This window comes from Vigna unguiculata, chromosome 3 (assembly GCF_037176805.1).
Source record: "Vigna unguiculata cultivar grain cowpea cultivar isolate G323 ecotype 2 chromosome 3, ASM3717680v1, whole genome shotgun sequence".
NCBI lineage: Eukaryota > Viridiplantae > Streptophyta > Magnoliopsida > Fabales > Fabaceae > Vigna > Vigna unguiculata.
In genome coordinates, this window is record NC_140794.1 from 61959609 (window position 1) to 61981301 (window position 21693).

The 21693-nt window shown below is 34.6% G+C and overlaps 3 protein-coding genes across 3 annotated transcripts; 1 reads left to right on the plus strand and 2 right to left on the minus strand.

Moving 5' to 3' along the window:
* The first annotated feature begins 264 nt into the window (after nucleotides 1-264).
* Nucleotides 265-9708, plus strand: LOC114175724 (uncharacterized). The gene is made up of 16 exons (XM_028060508.2): nucleotides 265-419; nucleotides 907-1207; nucleotides 1306-1434; nucleotides 1549-1756; nucleotides 2111-2257; nucleotides 2600-2674; nucleotides 3605-3676; nucleotides 3916-3987; nucleotides 4257-4328; nucleotides 4446-4517; nucleotides 5189-5260; nucleotides 5841-5912; nucleotides 6612-6755; nucleotides 7993-8064; nucleotides 8804-8950; nucleotides 9203-9708. The coding sequence occupies exons 2-16, from the start codon at nucleotides 1010-1012 to the stop codon at nucleotides 9385-9387; spliced, it is 1737 nt and encodes a 578-aa protein (XP_027916309.2). The 5' UTR covers nucleotides 265-419; nucleotides 907-1009; the 3' UTR covers nucleotides 9388-9708.
* A 289-nt stretch (nucleotides 9709-9997) lies between these two features.
* PHOX3 (Octicosapeptide/Phox/Bem1p (PB1) domain-containing protein / tetratricopeptide repeat (TPR)-containing protein) lies at nucleotides 9998-14286 on the minus strand. Its single transcript, XM_028060506.2, has 3 exons — nucleotides 11420-14286; nucleotides 11093-11332; nucleotides 9998-10415 (listed from the first exon to the last, which is right to left on the minus strand). The coding sequence occupies exons 1-2, from the start codon at nucleotides 13395-13397 to the stop codon at nucleotides 11184-11186; spliced, it is 2127 nt and encodes a 708-aa protein (XP_027916307.2). The 5' UTR covers nucleotides 13398-14286; the 3' UTR covers nucleotides 9998-10415; nucleotides 11093-11183.
* A 3540-nt stretch (nucleotides 14287-17826) lies between these two features.
* On the minus strand, nucleotides 17827-20595 carry ABCI8 (ATP binding cassette protein 1). Its single transcript, XM_028063482.2, has 2 exons — nucleotides 19089-20595; nucleotides 17827-18417 (listed from the first exon to the last, which is right to left on the minus strand). Exons 1-2 carry the CDS (start codon nucleotides 20487-20489, stop codon nucleotides 18199-18201), a joined length of 1620 nt encoding a protein of 539 aa, XP_027919283.2. The 5' UTR covers nucleotides 20490-20595; the 3' UTR covers nucleotides 17827-18198.
* Between the last annotated feature and the right edge of the window lie 1098 nt (nucleotides 20596-21693).

Below are 21693 nucleotides of genomic sequence, written 5' to 3' on the forward strand. Positions count from 1 at the left end.
AGTACGTTTTTATTAATATATGAATTTTGACGTAAAATTAGAATATGTTTACGTTCAAAATTTTGATATATTAAATTTATTATAGATAATTATTTGGGATTTATGGGAATAATAGAAGGGAAGAAAGAGGAAGAGTGAGAGAGCGGAAGGGGCGGACGTGGGACCCGCATGCACGAGTATGACCCCACTCTTCTCCTCTATTCTTATCTCTACACTCTCTCACTTCGCTCCTACTGCCACGTGTCTTCTATCACCCTCCTTTTCTCCTGCTTCACTTCCTCACGCTTTTCTTCTCTTCTCTTCTTTTCTCTTCTCCAAATTTCATCTCTCTCAACAAAATCCTTCTTCTGTCGCGATTCTGTTACACACCTCAATCTTCTCTCTCTCTCTCTCTCTCTCTCTCTTTCTCCGTTTCAAAGGTCTCTCATCAAACCTAACGCTACACCATCACTTTCTTTTTTCGTATTTCGTGTTTTCAATAATGCTAAAAAATCGATAAACCTTAAGATTACTTTATCTTCTCCTGGAAGAAGGTCCAGTCACTGCTTCTCTACACTGACAATTTAAATAATAATAATAACGGAGGAATCATCTTGATCGTGAAGTAGTTTTTTCTTCAGTGTTGTTTCTCTTCCTGGTGGTCACTGTAGTAGTACCTATAAATTAATTTCAGTTGCCGTAAAAGTTAATCGACTTGTTTTTTGATTTTTTTGTCTGTTACTATTAGTGTTTTGTGGGTTTGATATTATTCTGTTTGGTCGAAATTAATTGTGGTGTGGTTGCTTGATCAAGGATCAATGATCAACATGAGTAATTCTGCGGTGACCTTTTCCCCCAAAACATTAACTGTGGTTAGTTTGACAGAGTTTGTTTAATTTATTTGATGTGTTTGTTCATGCATTTCAGTCCGACAACACCAGAAAATCGTTGAAGTGGGATGGGAGCTTGACTTTCTTTGGCATATTTTATATGCGTATGTGATCGGAGGATATCTATCGGCAGTTGAGTGATGGGGGGTATCTGCTCTCGGAAGAGAGATCAACACGTGGTTGAAGATGATTTACATAGAGGAATTTCGGGAAGGTATTGTAGAAGTGGCAGCATAAAATGGTCGAGGCCCAGGAGTTTACGTTCCAAGTCCAATCAATGTCCCGGAGTGGGAACCTGTCCCTCCCTCATGGATTTGTGCATAAACAGGATACGCGAGGTGCATGTTTTTTGTCACCTTGTTTTTTTTTTTTTTTGATTTTGTTATTTTTTTTACCTTACATGGTTACTTGATTCACATGTTTTGAGTTATAACAGGATTTTCACAAATATGATTCCTTTTCTGTTCTTCCAAGAGACATTAGCCAGCAGATCTTCAATGATTTGGTCGATTCTCACTGCCTGACAGAAGCTTCTCTCGAAGCTTTCCGAGATTGTGCTCTTCAGGTACTGGTTTAGATGCTTGGTGAAATTGGAAGCGTTGCCTTGATCCTACTTTCCTGCATACAAATTTCTGTTACAAATATGACCCTATTTATATGTTATTTGCTCTGCATGCAGGATATTGACCTGGGTGAATATAGTGGAGTGGATGATAATTGGATGGATGTCATCTCTTCCCAAGGGTTGTCTTTACTTTCAGTTGATGTTTCTGGTTCTCAGTTGACAGATAATGGACTACGACTCCTAAAGGATTGCTCAAATCTTCAAGCATTGACTCTCAATTACTGTGATCAATTTTCAGAATATGGGCTCAAGCACATTAGTGGTATAGTTACTATTCTTGTGATCAGTTTTTCTGACCAGAACACGTATAGTTTTTTTATGAACATACAAATCATTCAAATTAGTTAAAGTAAAATTTCTGTATTTTTATTTTGCGTCTTTGCTTGTGGTATACCCTGCATAATTATTCTTAGATTAATTAATGTTATTTTTCCTTATAATGGCTGTAGAATATAAATGATGAAAATAAATCTTGATTGAACATTATGTAAAATTGGAATTGCGCGCTATGATTTGAATAACATTATTTGTTCTGAATCTTTGGTAACAAATGGATTAATTTAAGAGTTCTGTCTGATTAATATAAACGATTAAGAATGCCAATTTGTTTCTGTAGGTCTTTCAAACTTGGATACCTTGAGTATCAGGAAGAGCAGCAGTGTCAAGCCTGATGGAATGCGCGCTTTCTCCAACTTATTTAATTTAGAGAAGTTGGACCTTGAGAGGTGTTCAGAAATTCACGGTGGATTTGTTCATCTTAAAGGTTGCTGCTATCCTTCATTTTTGGTCATTTATATGCAATGCAAGTTAACTTAATTCTGATGTAATTGATATTTTATAATCAATCTCACATGACTTTGAAGTTAAGGTGATGATGGATTTTCATCGTTATTGGTTAATTGGGGTGGTTGCTGTTGCCTTGCCTGTGCTTATTGGTGATGACAAGTTCTACTTCATTTAATCGTTTTATGGGGGGAGGGGGGTATAAGTTAAGGAGCTCATTATTCAGATATTGGCAAATGATATCCTACTTAGAATGCCCTTTTATACAGCATGATTGTGAAATTACTAAGTTATAGGTTTAATTTGTGTTTCAATAATACAGGTTTGAAAAAGCTTGAGTACCTCAATATTGGATGCTGTAAATGTGTTACGGATTCAGACATGAAGTCTATCTCAGGTACTGATCATAAGGTGATATGGTTTTTATCATAGTTATTGCATTTCAGGTTTATTTATGTTGTACAAAGGCAGTATTACTGTGTCTCGTTCATTTGTTAGTTATGTGACCTCAGCTTTTTCATGGCATTGTAATCTAGTGTCTTGCATTTATTCTCACTTCTAGTTAGCAAATAACCAAAAACTGGGTCGGGGGAACATTGATTTCCAAATTTGACTTTCTATTTTTTTTCTTTTGTGCTTTTTTTCTCTGGGCTCTCCACTCACTCTAGTAATAAGCCCCCCTTAAAGCTATCATGAGTGGAACACCAAAGAGTAGCCTTACGCAAAAACCTATCTATTATGTGTCTGCCTGCTCAGGTGATTAAAAAATGCACGGATAAATATGGTATTTTTCTTCAGCAAATACACCAGACAAACTTTTAAACTGCACATGCAGCAATATTTCTCCTGAAATTTTTGGTTTAGACTTCTAGAAAATTTAACTCTGACGGGTTGGTTGAATGGGACAACACAAGGTTTAGCATTTGACTAGTTCCTGGTTTAAGGACCCACTTGTCTCCTTCGGTTGAGGTACTTGTAAATACTTACAAGTTCTGAGTTAGAGGAAGATTGGCTGCCTTGGATTGGGGTGAAATTTCTTATAAAAAGGACTTCTACAACTTTTCTTTTGTCTTTTGTTAGTGGGGATGCATGTGAAATTATCTACTGAAAAATACTATCCTTCACCAATGCATAACTTCAGAATAGGGATGACAATTGCACCCAAACCCAACAGTTACATGCAAAATACACCCGTGAGTTTATACTGAAACATGTGGTTTTGCAACTTAAATCAATTGCCGCATTTATCATCAGTTCTTTTTACTTCTAGAATCAGGAAGCTAGGCCTTGGTATTTTTGTGCTGACTGTTGACATATAATGTTTCAGAGCTTATAAATTTGAAGGAGTTACACATTTCCAACAGCAGTATAACTGATATTGGGATTTCTTATTTAAAAGGTATATTTCCAGTTTTTGTCATCCATTACAAGTGTCATAAGACACTATGACCGTTGCTGCTATTTTGCACACATGATAACATCTGTAGTTGTCAATATCCATTCTCAAAAGAAAATATCATATCATTACTATCACCAAAATAGAGTTTTAGTATGTTGAATAAGTTCATGACTTTGTTTGCTCCAGGTTATTATGTTTTCCACATTATACATTATCTAGGCATTTCTTTCTACTTACAGGTTTGGGGAAGCTTACCACATTAAATGTTGAAGGATGCAATCTTACTGGTGCATGCTTGGAGTCTATTCATGGTAAAAATCGATTCTCAATTTATTCATTGAAGTGACATTTCATTTCATTTTTCAAGTTTAGACAGCTGTTTTATTTTGTGGAAGTTACTCTGCAATTGATGAGCTTCCTGTCATTTTTATTTGGAAAATTAAGGATTTGACTAGTCCAGCACGCAATCAACTGCTGTTAAAGGCAAAGACTATGTTTGAACTTGGAAACTCATTTTCTTAGTATTCCAATGGTTACATTCTCTTAATTAGATCTTTAACACAATATTTTTTTGATACAGCCTTGGCTTCCTTGGCATGCTTAAATCTCAGCAGATGTGGTCTCTCCAATGATGGATTTGAGAAAATTGCTGGTAATTTTGATATAAAATGACCCAGTTTGAGGACTTAGGGTGTCATGTTCTTACTTCTCGCTCTAAGGACGGCAAATCATTGGATTCTTGGTTTTACAGCATGTCCCTTTTCTGCAGGTCTTAAAAGCTTGAAGAGGTTAAGCCTGGCTTTTAACAGGATCACCGACTCATCTTTAGTTCATCTGAAAGGTACTTAAAATATCAATATCTCATAAGAGTGACTATTTTATCCACATTCTGCTTCCCTAAATCAATAAAAACTCGTTTTTTTAGTGCTTTTGCACTATTTCTGCAGACTTTTATCTTTGTGTTTTTATGTAATCTTCATGTTTTTCTATCTGCAATGTCCTGACTGTTACAAACCAAAAGGAGAGGTGAGAAACTTTTTATACATTTTGAATTTTCCTAAAGAGTCCATCAAACACTGATGATGTCTAATGAACTAATTCAATTTTTGAAGTGAACGTATTGTAAATAAAGGAAATACGAAAGTCTAATCTTAGCTGCAAATATCTCGCTTCATTATTCATCATAAATTATAGTAGCTGTTAATGTGTAGTACATGAGTTATTATTGTTAATAGCATCTGCACAAAATCCTTTTTCGATAATATCTTATCCTTCTCTCATGTTGTAACTTCTAATAAAAGTCATATAAATGGGCACACGAAACTGAAAATTGGAAAGCACCTGGAAATTATTAGGTGCATAATATTTATACTCTTAAAATTTTTAAGTGCTCATGGGCCTTCAACAAGTAGTTTTTATATTCCACATTGTTGCTACTGGGACGTTGAATATCATCAATCATCGTTTATACAGCATGTTCACTATCCCTAAATATTTTTTTTCTTTTTACAGGTTTAACAAATTTGGAGTATTTGAATCTGGATTCTTGCAGGATAGGCGATGATGGGCTTGCAAATTTGACAGGTTTGCACTATATTTAAGTATTTAACCATTTTCCTTTTGTTAGATTTATATGGTCATTGCATTGTTCAAAGTTTGAATAGATTTGTCATACTAGTTCAAAGTTTTCTTGATCTGTGCCTGGCGATTTGACAAGAGGCATTGAGGCTTTATATACCTTTTTGCCATTTTTAGCTGAATGATTGAATGGCATATTTTGATGATTCAAACCCAAGTATCTTGTAAAACAATAAAAATTGAGATGGTAAGATCCATGTATGTGAAACTTTGCATCTTCCAACTTGAATATCTGAATTGCACTTATAAAATTGTCGTGGGGATTTAAGCTAGCATTTAGCCTTAACATTGTGTTTAGAATGTGTGTGTGTGTGTGTGTGTACACACACACACGTGCTTGGTCTGGTCACCGGTGGTTTTAATTCAGTTTTGCTTATAATTTTTATTTTAATTTCCTCAATTTGTTCCATCAAAATGCTTTTTGAGGGGGGAAACTTTTGGTTATGAAAATGAGATTTTAGGAATTAAATAATTTTATTTGAAGTATCACCTATGGTGTGAAATTATTAGTTATTTGTTCTTTCAGGCCTCACACTCTTGAAAAGTCTGGTGTTGTCTGACACTGACATTGGGAATAGCGGGCTGCGTTATATATCAGGTTGGTTGATACAATCCTGTATATATGGTTTTCAAATTAAAATACAAATTTTATTTTTGAGTTTTTTGGCAGACCAAATTCAAATTAGACTATCCTCATGGTTAGAAAATATCGACTTACTAATGCTATGTCTGAGGTATTCTATATATCATAACCCCTTATTTAGTTTGTACATGTCAGATTTTAGTAAGAAAATTTAAACTGTTTACTTTAATACCATTATTGCTTTAAATCCGAGACTGTCTTGGAATCTGAGACTGTTTTATTATCAATTGGAAGATAAATTTTAGAAATCCCTTTTGAGTTACCCAAATATGAGTGATTTTTTTTAATTTAAATCGTAAGTGTTACCAATCTGGCCCTGCATTACTAGGATGAGGTTGCTGTTTATGAGATTTTAATTTAATTCAAAACATTATATGGTTTCAGGACTTCATTCATTAAAACTAAACGCTGTCATAATATGAAATTTATTTATCTGTTTGTGTGTAGGTTTTTTGTAGTTACATCTACAAATGCACACTCACACAATGTGCTGTTGGAGAACTTTACTGACAATACATAAAATGCATGTCTGTTTTGTGTAGGTTTTTTGTAGTTACATCTACAATTGCACACTCACGCAGTGTGCTGTTGGAGAACTTTACTGACAATACATAAAATGCATGTGTTGATTATGTGGTTCTTGCTTTTATCCAGGTTTAAATAAACTCGAAGATTTAAATCTGTCATTTACTACAGTAACTGATAATGGCCTGAAAAGGTTGTCAAGGTTGACACAACTTAAATCACTTAACCTGGACACCCGACTGATTACTGACAACGGACTTTCGAATCTTATCGGTAAGCATGTTCACTTTCATCTATCCACTTATTTTTTTTCTTTGGGCTTAACTACACCTTCATCCCTCTAGTTGAGACTTTGTGATTTTAGTTTCCCAAGACTTTCTCCAAACAAATCAGGTTCCTCTAATTTTAAAACTTAAAATCCTCAAATCTTATTTTATATTCAAACAGTTAGGGGTTTATGACTGATTTAGGATATGGAATATTTAAAACTTTAGATGTCAGAAATAAAGTGAAAATTTGTTAAGCATAAAAGGACTCGGTAGGTAATGGGATATGAGGGTTTGAAGAAAAGGAAATTTTGGATTCTTTTTTGGTTTTTGGTGAAATTTTGTATTTTAGTTGGGGAGTTTATATTATTGGAAATGATTTATTTGATTCAACTAGTAAATAATTTGAAAGTTTTAAGTAAGAGGAAATTGACAGAGGAGCTTAATTGACGTAATTACAGAAATTGAAAAATTAAATTACAAAACCACACATTACCTAAATTAGTTAGAGTCATAGGGAAAGAACTTGAAAAGAAGATAAAATATAATTATTCAACTTCTTATATTCCAAACATTCTTAGGATATTATATATATATATATATATATATATATATATATATATATATATATATATATATATATATATATATATATATAATTGCATGAAAAACCTTGAAAGGTCATGTATTAAAATACTATTATAATTTTTCAGTGTTACTTTTTTTTTTCAGAAATGAAATAAAACAGATGATAAAAGACTGGTAACAATGAGTTTGTTTTACTTTTTCTTTTCAGGAATGAAATACAATAGATTGTAAATAAAAACAAGTCTGTTTTTTTAATGGAAAGGGAATGAACTAAGTAGGCTAGGAAAACAAACAAGTCTTCTATTGTATTCTATCCATTTCATCAGTTTTTATTTTTTATTACAATTAATTTTATGTTTTAATATTTATTAAACTTAAATGACGTGAGTTAAAAGAGATTGGAAATCCTCCTAATTTAATCCTCACTGTTACATACGTATAAATTTAAAAAATTAGAATTTTAAAATATTTTGGGGTTCACGGCATCTTTCCAACCCTTAAATCCCCCTTAAAATCATCCGCCAATGATGGTTTGTTATAGTAAAATAAATATTTGAAAAAAGTTGGGGTATTGATCCTTTTCTATTTGGGGCTATGTGATTAATTTTGCTTGATTGCTTCAATTCTAGCTGTCTCACTGGAATTGTCTTTAACAGGTCTGAGTGGATTGGTAACACTGGATCTCTTTGGAGCACACATTTCTGACCATGGAACTGCATATTTGCGATGTACGACTTACAGTATATTTCTCTAACCTACCTAATTGCTAGTTGACTTTGTTAACTTATAAGATATAACTGAGTAGTCTACATTTGAAATGGACGTGCATCAATAATAATTGGGGTTCTTGCCATTTTCTTTTTAGGAAATTTGATGATTATCACGTAGGTATTGGGCTGCACACTTTGATTTTTTTCATGAAAATGTAATCAGTCAAGAAAATAAATTTAAAATTGCTTAACTGGAGAAACAAGCGGTGGAAAATCTAGCTATCTAGTGCAAGTCGATTATTTTTTCTGACGTTTTCACTTATACATACAAATTTGATGTTGAATCTTCTCTGCCTGTAGACCTTGATGGCAATCTTATTTTACCTGTTCCCCTCTAGAATTGATGTAAAATAGAACATTTGGTTTCTTTATGTGTGTGTGTATATATTTTAATTTCTCTTCTTTTTGCTAACTTAATTAATGACACCATTTACTTAGTGGAATCTGCAATAAATCCATGCTCATTTCTTTATGCCTATACTTTGAGAGCAAACACCGAAACACCCATATATGGAGGGAGTACTACTTGGAAACACCATTCAACACCTACTCACCTTTTTTCTCATTTGTTGTGTATTGTTAGAAATGAGCACTGATTAAAAATAATGGGAAAATACTGGTTTACGACCCTGTGCTAAGATTACTGGTTATCTTGCCGGCTTAAATTTTAGCTCCTATTTTGGTCTCCATCTTGCAGCATTCAAGAACCTGCAGTCCCTTGAAATATGTGGTGGAGGATTAACTGATGATGGCGTAAAAAATATAAGAGAAATCGTCTCCCTGACACAGCTAAACCTGTCCCAAAATTGCAACTTGACAGATAAAACTTTGGAATTGATATCTGGTATTTTCTGCTTCCCTTCATTGCTTTATATATTCCAATAAACATCTTCCAAAAATAAATGTTTGGTGGAAACAGACACAAAATTGTAACTTGAATGGATAGCCAATGATATATTACCTCTTGCAAGTTCAATTTGGATTTTAATTATGCACCACATGTTACGTGCCAATTGCCCTGTAATTGGATCAAATACAAATTTGTCTTACTTTGTTAACCCATATATCTTATGTTTCTTTTTATATCTGAATACAGGCATGACAGCACTGCGGTCGCTAAATGTTTCAAATTCTCGTATAACCAATGGAGGACTACGGTATCTGAAGCCTTTAAAGAATTTACGCAGTCTTACCTTGGAGTCTTGCAAGGTTACTGCTTCTGAAATTAAAAAGCTTCAGTCGACTGATCTTCCAAACTTGATAAGCTTTCGGCCAGAATAAACCAGAAGGAGAGAATTCTGTTATCTATCTGGTGAACAATTCTCTGTACATATTTATGGCCACTGTTTGAATAGTTAAGAAAAATGTACATAAAATTGGCATGCAAGAATGTAATTATGCTTTATTTTGCATGTTTGTATTATCCCGTCCAAGAATAATTGTGCATATATCTTTCTTTCCCCCTTTCTCTCCTGAATTTAGATGCCTGATGGGGCTATCTATATTGTCTGTGCATATTCTCATGTATGTGGATGTTTGGACCAGAGTGATGATGCTCATTACTGTATCGTAAAGTAATGAATTGTGACTGGCTTTTAGTTACTGACTAATGTTTATATCTGATATTTGTGGGATGCATTCCATGTTTTATAATTCATATTACTGTTTTTCATTGTCATGCCATGTCTCAGGCCGCGGGCATAGCAATGTTGGAATTACAGCTGAGTGAAAATAGAATTCTGCTCGTGTTGTTAACTTAACCCTGTCAAAATCAGTTATTCGATGCCAGTCTTTTAGCGAAAAATTAAATATTTGAGATTTAATAATGCAGAATATTCTTTGAAAATAACAAGAATAGCATACTTTGAGGGAGGGAAAAATCAGATTAATATTTAATGAATATTTTTTTAATCAATTAGAATTCAAATCATACTCTTGAAGAAATTAGAAACATATATGTATCTGTCATATTTAAATAGAAAATGCACAGCAACGGGTAAGTTTAACGCACTAGGAGGAAAACTCTTTCAGAAAGAGACTACCTCGATAAATAACAGAAGATAAAGAAACATGCATCTCCCGTTGCTTGCTTTTGGTACAAATTTAACATCCTACAAATCTATGAACTGATTGAGGGGCAAAGAAAATGAGGAAAAGCAGAAACTAAGTAAAAGGTAATTCCTGCAACGCCATCTTCCCAAGGTGTAAAGAAACTTCTAGACCCTTTTGATTTTGGAAATGTAAACACCATTGAAAGAATATTTCTAGTATATTGGTGAACCCACATTCTTAAAATGTGTATGAATAACCTGCAGCATAGACAAACCAAGGTTGTCATCAAACACGACTATAATCATATTATCAACAGAGTAAGTACAAAAAGAACTCAAGGAGGGTGAATAATATAATTAAGCTATGACAACCATGTAGATAACTAAACCTTTCTCTGCGAGCATCAAGTTGCAGTGGAATACCAAACATCATTTTTTACAAACATGATGTGATTCTAGGACCAAATTGGAGAACTTCAATGTATCTAATTATTTAACTAGTTATTTAATAATCGGTCCCTCCACTAAGACAAACGGGGTCATAAACAACGACAACAGCACAAATTGACAGTGTATACAACATGATATCAACATTCATTATATGATAAGAGAAATCTAAAATTCATGGTGAATAATGACTAGTCATGGAGTTTCCATTGTTGTGGTGTTTAGTTACAAATTCCAAAGACTACAAGGAAGTGTCACGGGGTCGAGAAATAGGCATGAAATTGTGCGTTGTAAAATATATTTGCAAAAGAAGCTGCTCTCGTAAAGTTTAGCTAGTAAAAATTAAAACCATTAGCAGCAAAACATTTTATGCAGGTGAAAATGTTTTCTACAGCTACTCATGAACGCTGAAATTGTAAGACACTTTTGAAAGATGCAGCCATAAACTCTTCCTACACAAATAAACACATAAGTAACTAACCAGTTACCTTCTGATGACAATAGCATTTCAGGCACAGAAGCAGCTATGGTGACTGTTGGCCGTGTCACTCTTCAAGTGCTTGAAGAAACATATTCAACTCATGCAAGCTCAAAGGCATGATAAGTTTTCGAAACTCGCCTTCTGAATAAGGGTTCCAAACGAAATGATGGAACTCCACTCTTCCACATTTTAGCTTTGTACATCTCATTCCATGCCTGTACTATTTCATCAATTTTGAAGGCAAGACCTGACAGTGAAAAAGTTAACATATATGAATGTATAGCATTATATCTAAGTAGCTATATCAAAAGTTTCTAGTGTCTTGAAAACATACCATCTACTGCAGTATTGTTTGAACAGTGGTTCTTCAAAATTACAGCTATATCTGTTGGAGAAGCTCCTGCAAGTTCAAATTTCTCAACTGAAGCCGCAAGAGTTTCATGCCACACAGGTAGCCCTGATTTGAACTCCACAATTGAGCGTTCATACAGAATGGTACCCCATAGGAGATTTATTTGAGACCTCATATGTGCCTCTTGTGCTGCAAGTTCTTCTAAGGACATACTTTGAAAAACCCCATCCAACCCCATCTTCTGCAAATCCAATATAGAATAATTTGAATCAGGCATTTTACTCAACTTCTGCTTTTCAGATTCTTCCCATATCTGCATTCCTTTCTCCATATTTTCTTCAGCATTGTTGTAAAGATGGAGAACCTCAGAGGAAGGCAATGTTAATAAGTCTACATTACTACTGAGTGCATGATACCACAAAAGTTTTGCTTGCTCAAACTTCTGCAGCCCCAGAGCCAAAAATCCTTCATGAAAATCTGACTTAATTTTAATGGCTGCATCATATTTTTCTCCTGCCTTTGAATATTCTTCCAGCGCCCATTCATATGAACTCTTGATCAGTTCGCATACATGCTCTTTAGAAGAGTCTTCTGTTTTATACACCTTTTTCCTTGCCTTAGACATATGCACATTTCCCCAGTTGAACAATGCAAGAGCAGTCATCTCTTGGAACTTATCTCCTGCCATGTCAAATAGGCCTTGTGCTTCTTCGCCTGTAACAGTCTCCTCCATAGCCTCGGAATAGAGCTTCATACCATGTTCGTGAAAATCCAAATATCTGTCACATTCAAAACCAACATGGTTCTTGAACAATTTGGCAAACTGAATTATCCAATCCTCAATGCAAGAAGAGCTAACAGTTCCATTTGCTTTTCCCACACAACCATTCTCAACTGCAATGTTAATACCAACAACTTCCCCCTCCTTCACTTTAAATTTCTCAAAAAGTGGATCCTGCTCAGGAGTGGCTTCTACTATGTACAGTCTGATACAACTATGAGATCCTGTTTCAACCCTTCTTAATTCATCGTCAGAAGTGATTGTGACTAAATCACCTTCTTGGTCCCTGTATTTGACAAGAACAGCTCCTAGGCTCGAGAATCGATCTTGAATTACTTCTCTCAACTGGAAGAGGCTACAATTGATAGGAAGTTCAGCACACCGTATATCATCACCAAAAATAAGTTTAACTGTTTTGTTAGGAACACGTTCCCTTCTACCATTACTTCTTTCCTCTATAACTTCCTTTATATCAGCCTTCTTCTCATCATTTTTTTCCTTGGCCTTCTTCTTCTTGGATGTGTTGATCTTCTTCTCCTCGGTTTTCCTTTCTAGAATTTTGTCATTCGGAGCCTTCTTTTCCTCCTCATAGCCCTTCTTCCGCATATTCTCTTTCACTACCTTTTCTGGAGTCAAGGCACTTGGAGTTTCAACATAATTTGGAGGCAACTCAATTATTGTATCGTTAACTCTCAATCCTTTCTCTTCAAGTGCATTTTTCACCTTTTCTGAGATCTCTAATGCCATGACATTATTTGGTTCCATCTTCAGAACAGTGCTGACATCTCTTAGAGCTAAATCCAGCCTATTTAAAGCTTCATAGCACCTTGCTCTCTTCAACAGTGCTTTGCTATATTTGGGTGTCACTACAAGAGCCAAATCACATTCATGAATAGCCCTTGGAAACTCACTGACCCCCATCTGCATATAACATGCAGCCATGTTGCTCCTCAGATAGGACACATCAATATGATTTCTCGGAAGTAACTTCAGGGCTTTCTCATATTTTAACATTGCTCCTTCTAGATCCCTCTTTTGGAACAGCTTGTTTCCCTCATTCTTCAATTCTTGAGACATGGATATGAACACCATAGTATCATTATCATAAGCTTTGGGACTGCTATCTCCCATTTTAGTATCCTCCCTTGTCTCTCCTACTTGCTTCGTTTTCTTTCCCATTTTCCCACTCTTACACCACACTACTCAGTTTATTCCAGTCAAACCAAGAACACAAGAAAACCAATAACAAGGTATTCCAAAAAGAAAAGAAATATAGAGGCAATCTAACATGAAAGACCTTCAGATATAACTAACATGGCATCATCCAAAACCCAAGGAAATGGTGGATAATATAACAAAAATCAAGCAATCTTTGACTGGAACAAGTTCAAAATCTCAAAGTGGTGCCAATGAAAATTGACTGGGTTGTCCTCTTGTCACAATGGTTCAAGTGACACAGATATTCAACACAGACGCATCCTTCTCTCTCAATTATTATTTGTTTGAGCGAATACAAACTCTATTTCAGAGACAGACTTCAGAAAAGGTGAAACAAAACCCAGGATTTGGGAAGAGAAATAAACTTATCTGGTGACGAGTTATGTAAAAAAGCTTCAAACTTTGCAACTGCAAGGAAAACCAAAACACAATGTAACAGCAAGGAAGTTTGGAATGGAAGAAAACGAAGTCGTGTTGTTGCTGCTCTTTTGTAATGTGGAAGAATGACTTTTCATAGCCTTCACGTTAACGCCACTAAAGCATTTGTCATAAAAAAAAAATCACATAACGTGAGCTTCTTAACTGAACTCAGAATCTGATATATCCCATGACAAGTATTTTTCTTTTTCTTTATTTTTGTATATGGTGGGTCCATTCTATATTCCTGTGTTGCTAATGAATTAACCATTAATTGACAACCTTCATAATCATGCGAAGCGACAACAACTACAAGTTCACCTTTCACATAAAGTGTACGATTGTTCCTTTCCTCATCCAACTTAATTAGCAATAATGATTTCAAAAGTTCTCATCTAATTTTGGTATGATTTTCTGAAAAAGTATGATCTCAACACCATCTGGTAAGTAAACACTCAATTTGTCACATTTAGAGTAGAAGAATAAGTTACATTATTAAAGCATAAAAAATCATTAAATTGTAAACAAGGACAACAAAACATGCTCAGATCGCAAAGGAGATAAAATAACTAAAAATCAAATACAAAACAATGTCACAGAAGAGAACAAGGTAAAAAGACAAGCAAACGAATACAAGTAGAAAAAAAAAAAAAAAAACATGACAATATAAGAGTAATTGAACAAAACGATAAACCTATAGCCACCCACATAAAAATTAAAAAACACGAAACATCATTCTCCACTCGTTGTTTTACATCTGTAGATAAGTTTTGGTTTGAAATTTTTGAACAATGATATTTTGACTACTAAATTTTGATAACTTTTTCTTACAACATAATTTGTCATTTTTTATGTAGTTTTTAAATATTGAAAATAAAAAAAAATAAAAAATCACTTAGAAAATGACACCTAAAATTATAAAAAAAAATTATCAAAAATTAATTTTCGAAATTTTTATAAAAAAAATAAAAAAAAATAGAGGTGAGAGTGAGAGAGAGATCGGTTGGTAGAGAAAGATTCGAGTGCACTGAAATGGTAGATAGGAAAAGTGAAAAAGCATGTCGGGGATAGAAAAAGAAAGAAAAGCTGGTAACTACGCACCACATTTCTGTGTGTGGCAATGCTTGCTTGCCCCTAAAGTAATAACTTTCATTTTTTTTTTTCACTAGTAAGACTTAAATATGAATAACAGAGATCTTGTACAACTCATCTACGTCATTCTTCACAACTCTTACACTTGAAAAAAAAAAACAAAATCAGAAAGACAATACCAGAAGTAATCTTGTATAAGTCTTCTTTATATTATCGTATAATGATTCTTGGAAATAATACAAAAATATAATTTTAAATCTCACATTATATAAAAATAATAAAATTAAATATCATAAAAAAATTATAAGTTTAATGTATTGAGATTTCGAATTAAAAGTGAATTCATAAACAATAATTGCTTCTTCTTCTTTTTTCTTTGGCCTAGATTCTATATCTACACAATAGGTCATGGCCTAACTAATTACAATTAGGTTTAATATGCATTGAACTAATCGTGTTTTTTTTTTAAATAATTATGAGGACTTGCAATTTGTTCAATGTGGAAGTTGAATATGTTGTCTTTTTCCTAGGATTGTTTCTTTTTAGAGTTTAAACTATTGTTGTCTTATTAAAGATGGGAATAATTTAGCATTGTCCTTTATCGTTGCTGGTAACATGAATTTTAAATTCAACTGTTGTATATTAATATATTTAATAATTTATTAATCTTTAGAGAACTGCTACATGGTACCAAAGTAAAACATCCAAAAAAAAAAAACCAATACATGGAGAGTTAATAGTTTTTTTAAACAAATATAAGCTAACAATTAAAAAGCCATAAATGAAAGTTCAGTTAAAATAAACTGCTCGTAGATTCATATTTATTAGTTTTGCAAACAATTAATTATAATTACTCAATCAACGCTACAGGAAGAGTTTAAAAAACGCCTAATTAAGATTAACTTCAATTAGGTATTCTCTTTCCAACATTTTTAAGTTTGGAAGTATTTTTAAATGTCAATTAAGTAGAGTTGTCAAAATGGGTTGGAACCGTCACGGATTCGAGTTGGGTTGAAATTTTTTTACAAATTTCGATACAAATTGATTTTTGACCCGACTCATTCGGATTGAACCTGTGGTGAGCTCGATTGAGTCACCAACCCGCAGATAAAAGGATCACACAAGTATTTTCTATTAAGTTGGGTATTACATTTGGAACATGATGTTTTTTTTAGCCAACACATAAATAATTGTATTTTTTTAATTTTAGTTTGTATTTGGATTGTATTAAAGTTTACTTAGATTTTAATTAGAATTATAATTTAGTTTTAACTGAAAAATAATGAAAAATAAATAAAAAATGTATTTTTTTAATTAAGTGTACTCGTGAGCCAATCCGTTTAATCTGCTAACCCGTAGTTGGTCGGGTTCGAATTTTGTTGGTTCACTAAAAAGTGAGCCGAGTTGGGTCGACTCACTAAATCATCAACCCGTGGTGGATTGAGCAAGGTCGGGTCGAGTTACCTGTTTTGACAGCTCTACAATTAAGTTTTAACTAATAAAGTAAAAAGTCATTAATATATTGGAAATAAATATTTAATAAATTCAAAATCAAATGTTTGGAGTTTAATTACATTTAATCCTAATAAGAAGGAAGGTAATCACCCATATTATTCTTAATAATTTTAGTGAATTTTAAAAAATGGATCATTGTACCAGGTAGATTCAGAATAAAAACACGACATTCAAGTTTCTAAACTTTTTCACTATTGAGCATGTTGGTTCTTCCATCAAGGTCTTTATTAATTTAATGAGAAGTGGGTTATTTAGTGTACAAGTGCCAACTCTAAACTCCAAGGCATATAAACAACTACAATCTTACTATAATGAAACATGTCATTACTCAGGTCCTTCTAAGAAACTAAAGTCATAAAATATCAGTTGAGTGAGAAAAAAAAAAGGTGTGTAAGTGAAAGGTCTTTCAAAAGAGAAAACGAAAAAAAAAATACCCATAATGTTATATCAATGACTTTATAGAATTCAAAATTAAAAATAATCTCAGATCGAGTAAAAAAAAAAACTAAATAATATGGAAAGAGGTTAGAAATTTCTTATTTTAAAGTTGAGTTGAAAGTATTATTATTTTTTTATATAAAATTAATTCATATTTCATTGTTATATTTTATTATTATGGCATCTCTTCACTAAATTCTCTTCAAAATATCATGAAATACTTGAGTTTCATTTTTTTTTTCACTTGTGATGGCACTTTGTTTGTGGTCCTGCTAAGGTGAACTAACCAAGGGTGGATTAAAAAAGAAAAGGGTGTTGGGAGGCATAATAAATCCCACTGAAAGAAATGCTCAAATCCACAATTAGACATTCGATTATAACATCTCCAACCTTAACATGGCTACAATATTTAAACAAACAGAGAAGAGAAGAAAGAGTATCAATTGCACATGGAAGTATCCAAATCCTACTATTGTAATCTATTTGACCTGAATAAGAAGGACAACCATCACGTGGAACAGAGAATCAGAGTTATGTATACACAAGAAATCACTAGGAAAGAGCTTAAGTAAAACTTTGGTAAGTTATGAGACACTTAGAGCTACCTTATCAGAACAATTGAATGCATTAATTCATGAACATTTGTTTATTGCAAAGTAAGAAGATAGAAAACGAAAGGGCCGAGGTTGCTTAAAATTCACTTTACAGACTGGAATTAGTTACAGATTTCACTTTCCACCACCCATCCTGAAATTGTGTTCAACGTAGAATGACACAGATTGAAATGCTCCAAATGAATTAAAGTGTGCAATATTTCTACCAAATATCTGAAAAAGAAGCACCAGCCTGTTTGTCAGGATCTGCATATTTAGAACTAATTCTGATATTATGGTTTGACAGAATTACTGGACACTGAACAGTCAGGCTGTGAATGTAGAAATATATTATTTTATTATGACAACGTGGGATATGTCTTTCCCTCGTAAAGGAAATAACAATGTACCACCAGTACCTGCTGAAGCCATGATACTAACAGATTCTGTCAATACCTCTAAAACACTGAGTTACATTAAAGAACTAGTAATCCAGAGTAAATCCACAAACAAAATTATAGGATTACAGTGATTACTTATTAAGGTAGAAAATTGGTAATGCTTGAGGGCCCTTTTGTGGTAAACTTGAAGACAACATCTATATACAGCATGTACACATCCTTCCGAATGCAGCACCTCTATGGCCTTGTACAACTTCAAGAACAAATGGCCTGAGCAAATTCCAAATAATGTGCTTAACAAACTGTTTAACCTACTGAGCCCTCGAGTTTCAAGCTCATGAGTTGGTTCACCTCGGAACCAAATTCATCAGGAAGCTCATTAAAGACATCACGGCAAAATCCGGAGATCATTGCGGCCATTGCTTTTTCATAGTCTATTCCCCTTTGTTGAAAATAGAACAGTTGATCTTCCCCAATTTTGGATGTACTGGCTTCATGTTCAATTCTTGCCGTTGGATTTTTCACCTACAAAGTAATCGTGGTTGCTTTAGCAAAACAAAAGTATCATGGCAAATATGGAAGCAGGAGAAAATAAAGAAAGACAAAACAAAATGGGAAGTGATGCGGGTTAGGTGAGGCAGGGAAACTGCATAACAATATGCTTTTGGAAAGAATAACTCCAAAAAAATTGATGACCTGCTGTTTGGTTTTGTAACCAAAACTCTGGTGTAAGTCTAATTCAACGTTACAAACCCTCTCTCCACTTTAGTTTGATTATATCAAATCTCCGGCACATTCCTTCTCATTGAGGATTCAACATTTTTAAATGTGAAGTTTCACAAGACCGCACATTAGTGTGGGTTCTACTAACGGTTAAGATAGATTAAACAACAAGCTTAGATATAAACTCCAATACCATCAAAGGCCAAATCCTATCTTAAATTCTTAAGTCCAAAATAATGATTTCCTTAGTTCTAGACTATTGTTTATCCTCTTGCATTCACCCCTTCCTATTCTATCTAAATAAATAAATAAATAAACATTTCCTCTGATTCCAACCAACAGCTACAACAAAAGCCTATTCCAGTAGGTAAAGTCAGCAACATAAATCACACAATACCACTTTGTTTATCAAAACAACCTACCTAAAATCATTCCAGCAAGACAAACAAAACACAAGAAAAGCAAAAACAAACCTGAATGTAAGGATAGGTATTGGCAGCTGCTTTGTCCCCAATAAGCATGGAGTCACACTGAGACGAGTTTCGCGCATTGTCCGCCTTGGACAGAACCTGAACCAGCCCTCTATAACAGTTCCTGGAATGTCCAACCGATATACCCTTGGAGATAATCCTACTCCTTGTGTTCTTCCCTTTGTGTATCATCTTGGTCCCTGTATCAGCCTGCTGATAGTTATTCGTCAAAGCAACAGAATAGAACTCCCCAACACTGTCATCTCCCTCCAACACAACACTCGGATACTTCCACGTGATAGCAGAACCCGTCTCCACCTGCGTCCACGATATCTTCGACCGCGCCCCGTCACAAACCCCTCTCTTCGTCACAAAATTGTAAACCCCACCGTTCCCATTCTCATCCCCAGCGTACCAATTCTGCACCGTGGAGTACTTTATCTCCGCCCCCTCCCCACAGTACAACTCCACCACCGCCGCGTGGAGCTGGTTCCGGTCATAAGACGGCGCAGTGCACCCTTCCAAATACTCCACAAAGCTCCTGTCGTCGGCGACGATCAAAGTCCGCTCAAACTGCCCCGTTTCCAGCGCGTTGATTCTGAAGTAGGTGGAGATCTGCATCGGGCACTTGGTGTCTTTGGGAATGTAGCAGAACGACCCGTCGCTGAAGACGGCGGAGTTCAACGCGGCGTAGTAGTTGTCATCGGAGGGCACGACCCTCCCTAAGTACTTGCGCACTAACTCGGGGTACTCCTTAATAGCCTCGGAGATGGAGCAGAATATGACCCCGGCCTTCTCGAGGGTTTTGCGGTGGGTGGTGGCGATGGAGACGCTGTCGAGGACGGCGTCGACGGCGACGTTGGCGAGACGCTTCTGTTCGTTGAGAGGGACGCCGAGCTTGTCGAAGTAGCGGAGGAGTTCGGGATCGGCGTCTTGGAGGGATTGCAGAGAGGGTTTCTTCTTGGGAGCCGAGTAGTAGCAGATATCCTGAAAATCGATGGGAGGATACCTGTTGTCGGACCAGGTAGGGAGTTTCATGGACAGGAATTTGTCAAACGCCTTCAAGCGGAATTCCAACATCCATTGAGGTTCCTCTTTCAGGGACGAGATCAGACGAATGGTTTCTTTCGAGAGGCCTTTAGGGATTGAGAAGGAATCGATGTCCATGCTGAATCCGTACTTCTTATCATAGTCGCGGTTGCGGAGGATTTCACGGATCTTCTCGTCGGAGGAAGTGGCGGTTGCTGCGGCGGTCTCTTTGACCTCGGCGCGCACCGTAACGTGGCGCGAAGGTTTTGGGGGTTTGATGTTTAGGGTTTGGGGGAGAAGGGATTTGGGGCGGCGCGTGGGTTGCGGAGGTAAGGGGGAAAGGGAAAGACCGTTGCAGCGGAGAAGAGACGCCATGGATGAGGTTTGGTTTGTGACAGATAATTAATGAAAATTAAAGAAAGAAAATTGGGAATTTGTTTCCTCCAACTTACTTGTGGGTGTCGTGTGTCCTCAGCGTGCAACTTTGATTTTTCCAAAATCATCAAATTCATATTTAGAAATTTTATGCCCATTCACTCTTCTAAGTCTCGTGTGCGCCACGCACACAACTAAAATTTGTTTTTCATTCATTTTTACTTGCTATTTTTCCAATAATTTTTGTTTTATTTTATTTTTACTTGTTTTCATTTTTAATCATTTCTCTATTATCCGACAAACTTACTCCATATGTGTCTGAAGATGAATCGAACAACATGTTTGTTACCATCATATAGAAGCAGAAATTTGTTGTTGTGGTAAGAGACAACTAGACAGTGTTTTTGGTGAACGAGAAAGAAACAGTTAGTTATTATGAGTTTTGTTTTGTTGCAGTGTGAGCTATCAGTTTATTGGATATATTTAACCTTGATATTGGTAATCTTTTTATTTGTTTTAAAAATACCCTTGAGATGTAGTAGTTTTTTTGCCACAGTTTTTTTATTTTTCTTCTTGGCGGAAATAATATTGTTTATTTAAATTCTTAAGTCAAAATGTTGAATGCAACTGTTGCACATGTTTTCTTGTAAAAGAAGAAATTCATGAAGACATGGACGAGAATTGCCAATAGTTACAAGACGAGAGTTGCTTCCAGAAAAATAAAAGGTTCAATTGAAATATTTAAAAGAAAAAAAGTGGACCAGAGGAGATGCCTGTGCTGAATTTATATAGATTTATCTTTTTGAAAATAAATCTAATTAAAAAATTCCTGAATAGACCTCCACACTCTATTTTATTTTCCTTTAGACGTATTCATTAGGATTGAATTTTTAAATATGCACAACCAGAGAAACCGCGAGTAAAATTCACCGACCGTGGATTTGAGTTGGATTGGATCAAAATATTTTTATAAATTTTAATATAATTAATTTTTTATTTAGCTCATTCAGGTTGAATCTGTGATGATTATGCAAATATTTTTTGTTAAGTTGGATTTTGCATTTAAGTTAAGTTAGGTTATTTTTATAGTCAACACATAGCTAATTTGGTATTTTTGTAATTTTAGTTTGTATTTGGAATATATTGAAGTTTATTTAGATTTTAATTATAATTGTAATTTAGTTTTGACTAAATAAAATTTAAA

Bases quoted from the DNA above. Each gene is read 5' to 3' on its own strand.
- LOC114175724 (XM_028060508.2), top strand. From the start codon at position 1,010: ATGGGGGGTATCTGCTCTCGGAAGAGAGATCAACACGTGGTTGAAGAT. The intron at 4,329-4,445 runs GTAATTTTGATA...CCTTTTCTGCAG, and splicing joins TGGATTTGAGAAAATTGCTG to GTCTTAAAAGCTTGAAGAGG. The intron at 5,261-5,840 runs GTTTGCACTATA...TTGTTCTTTCAG, and splicing joins TGGGCTTGCAAATTTGACAG to GCCTCACACTCTTGAAAAGT.
- PHOX3 (XM_028060506.2), bottom strand. From the start codon at position 13,397: ATGGGAAAGAAAACGAAGCAAGTAGGAGAGACAAGGGAGGATACTAAA. The intron at 11,333-11,419 runs GTATGTTTTCAA...TTTCACTGTCAG, and splicing joins AAACAATACTGCAGTAGATG to GTCTTGCCTTCAAAATTGAT.
- ABCI8 (XM_028063482.2), bottom strand. From the start codon at position 20,489: ATGGCGTCTCTTCTCCGCTGCAACGGTCTTTCCCTTTCCCCCTTACCT. The intron at 18,418-19,088 runs GTTTGTTTTTGC...ATTACTTTGTAG, and splicing joins ATACCTATCCTTACATTCAG to GTGAAAAATCCAACGGCAAG.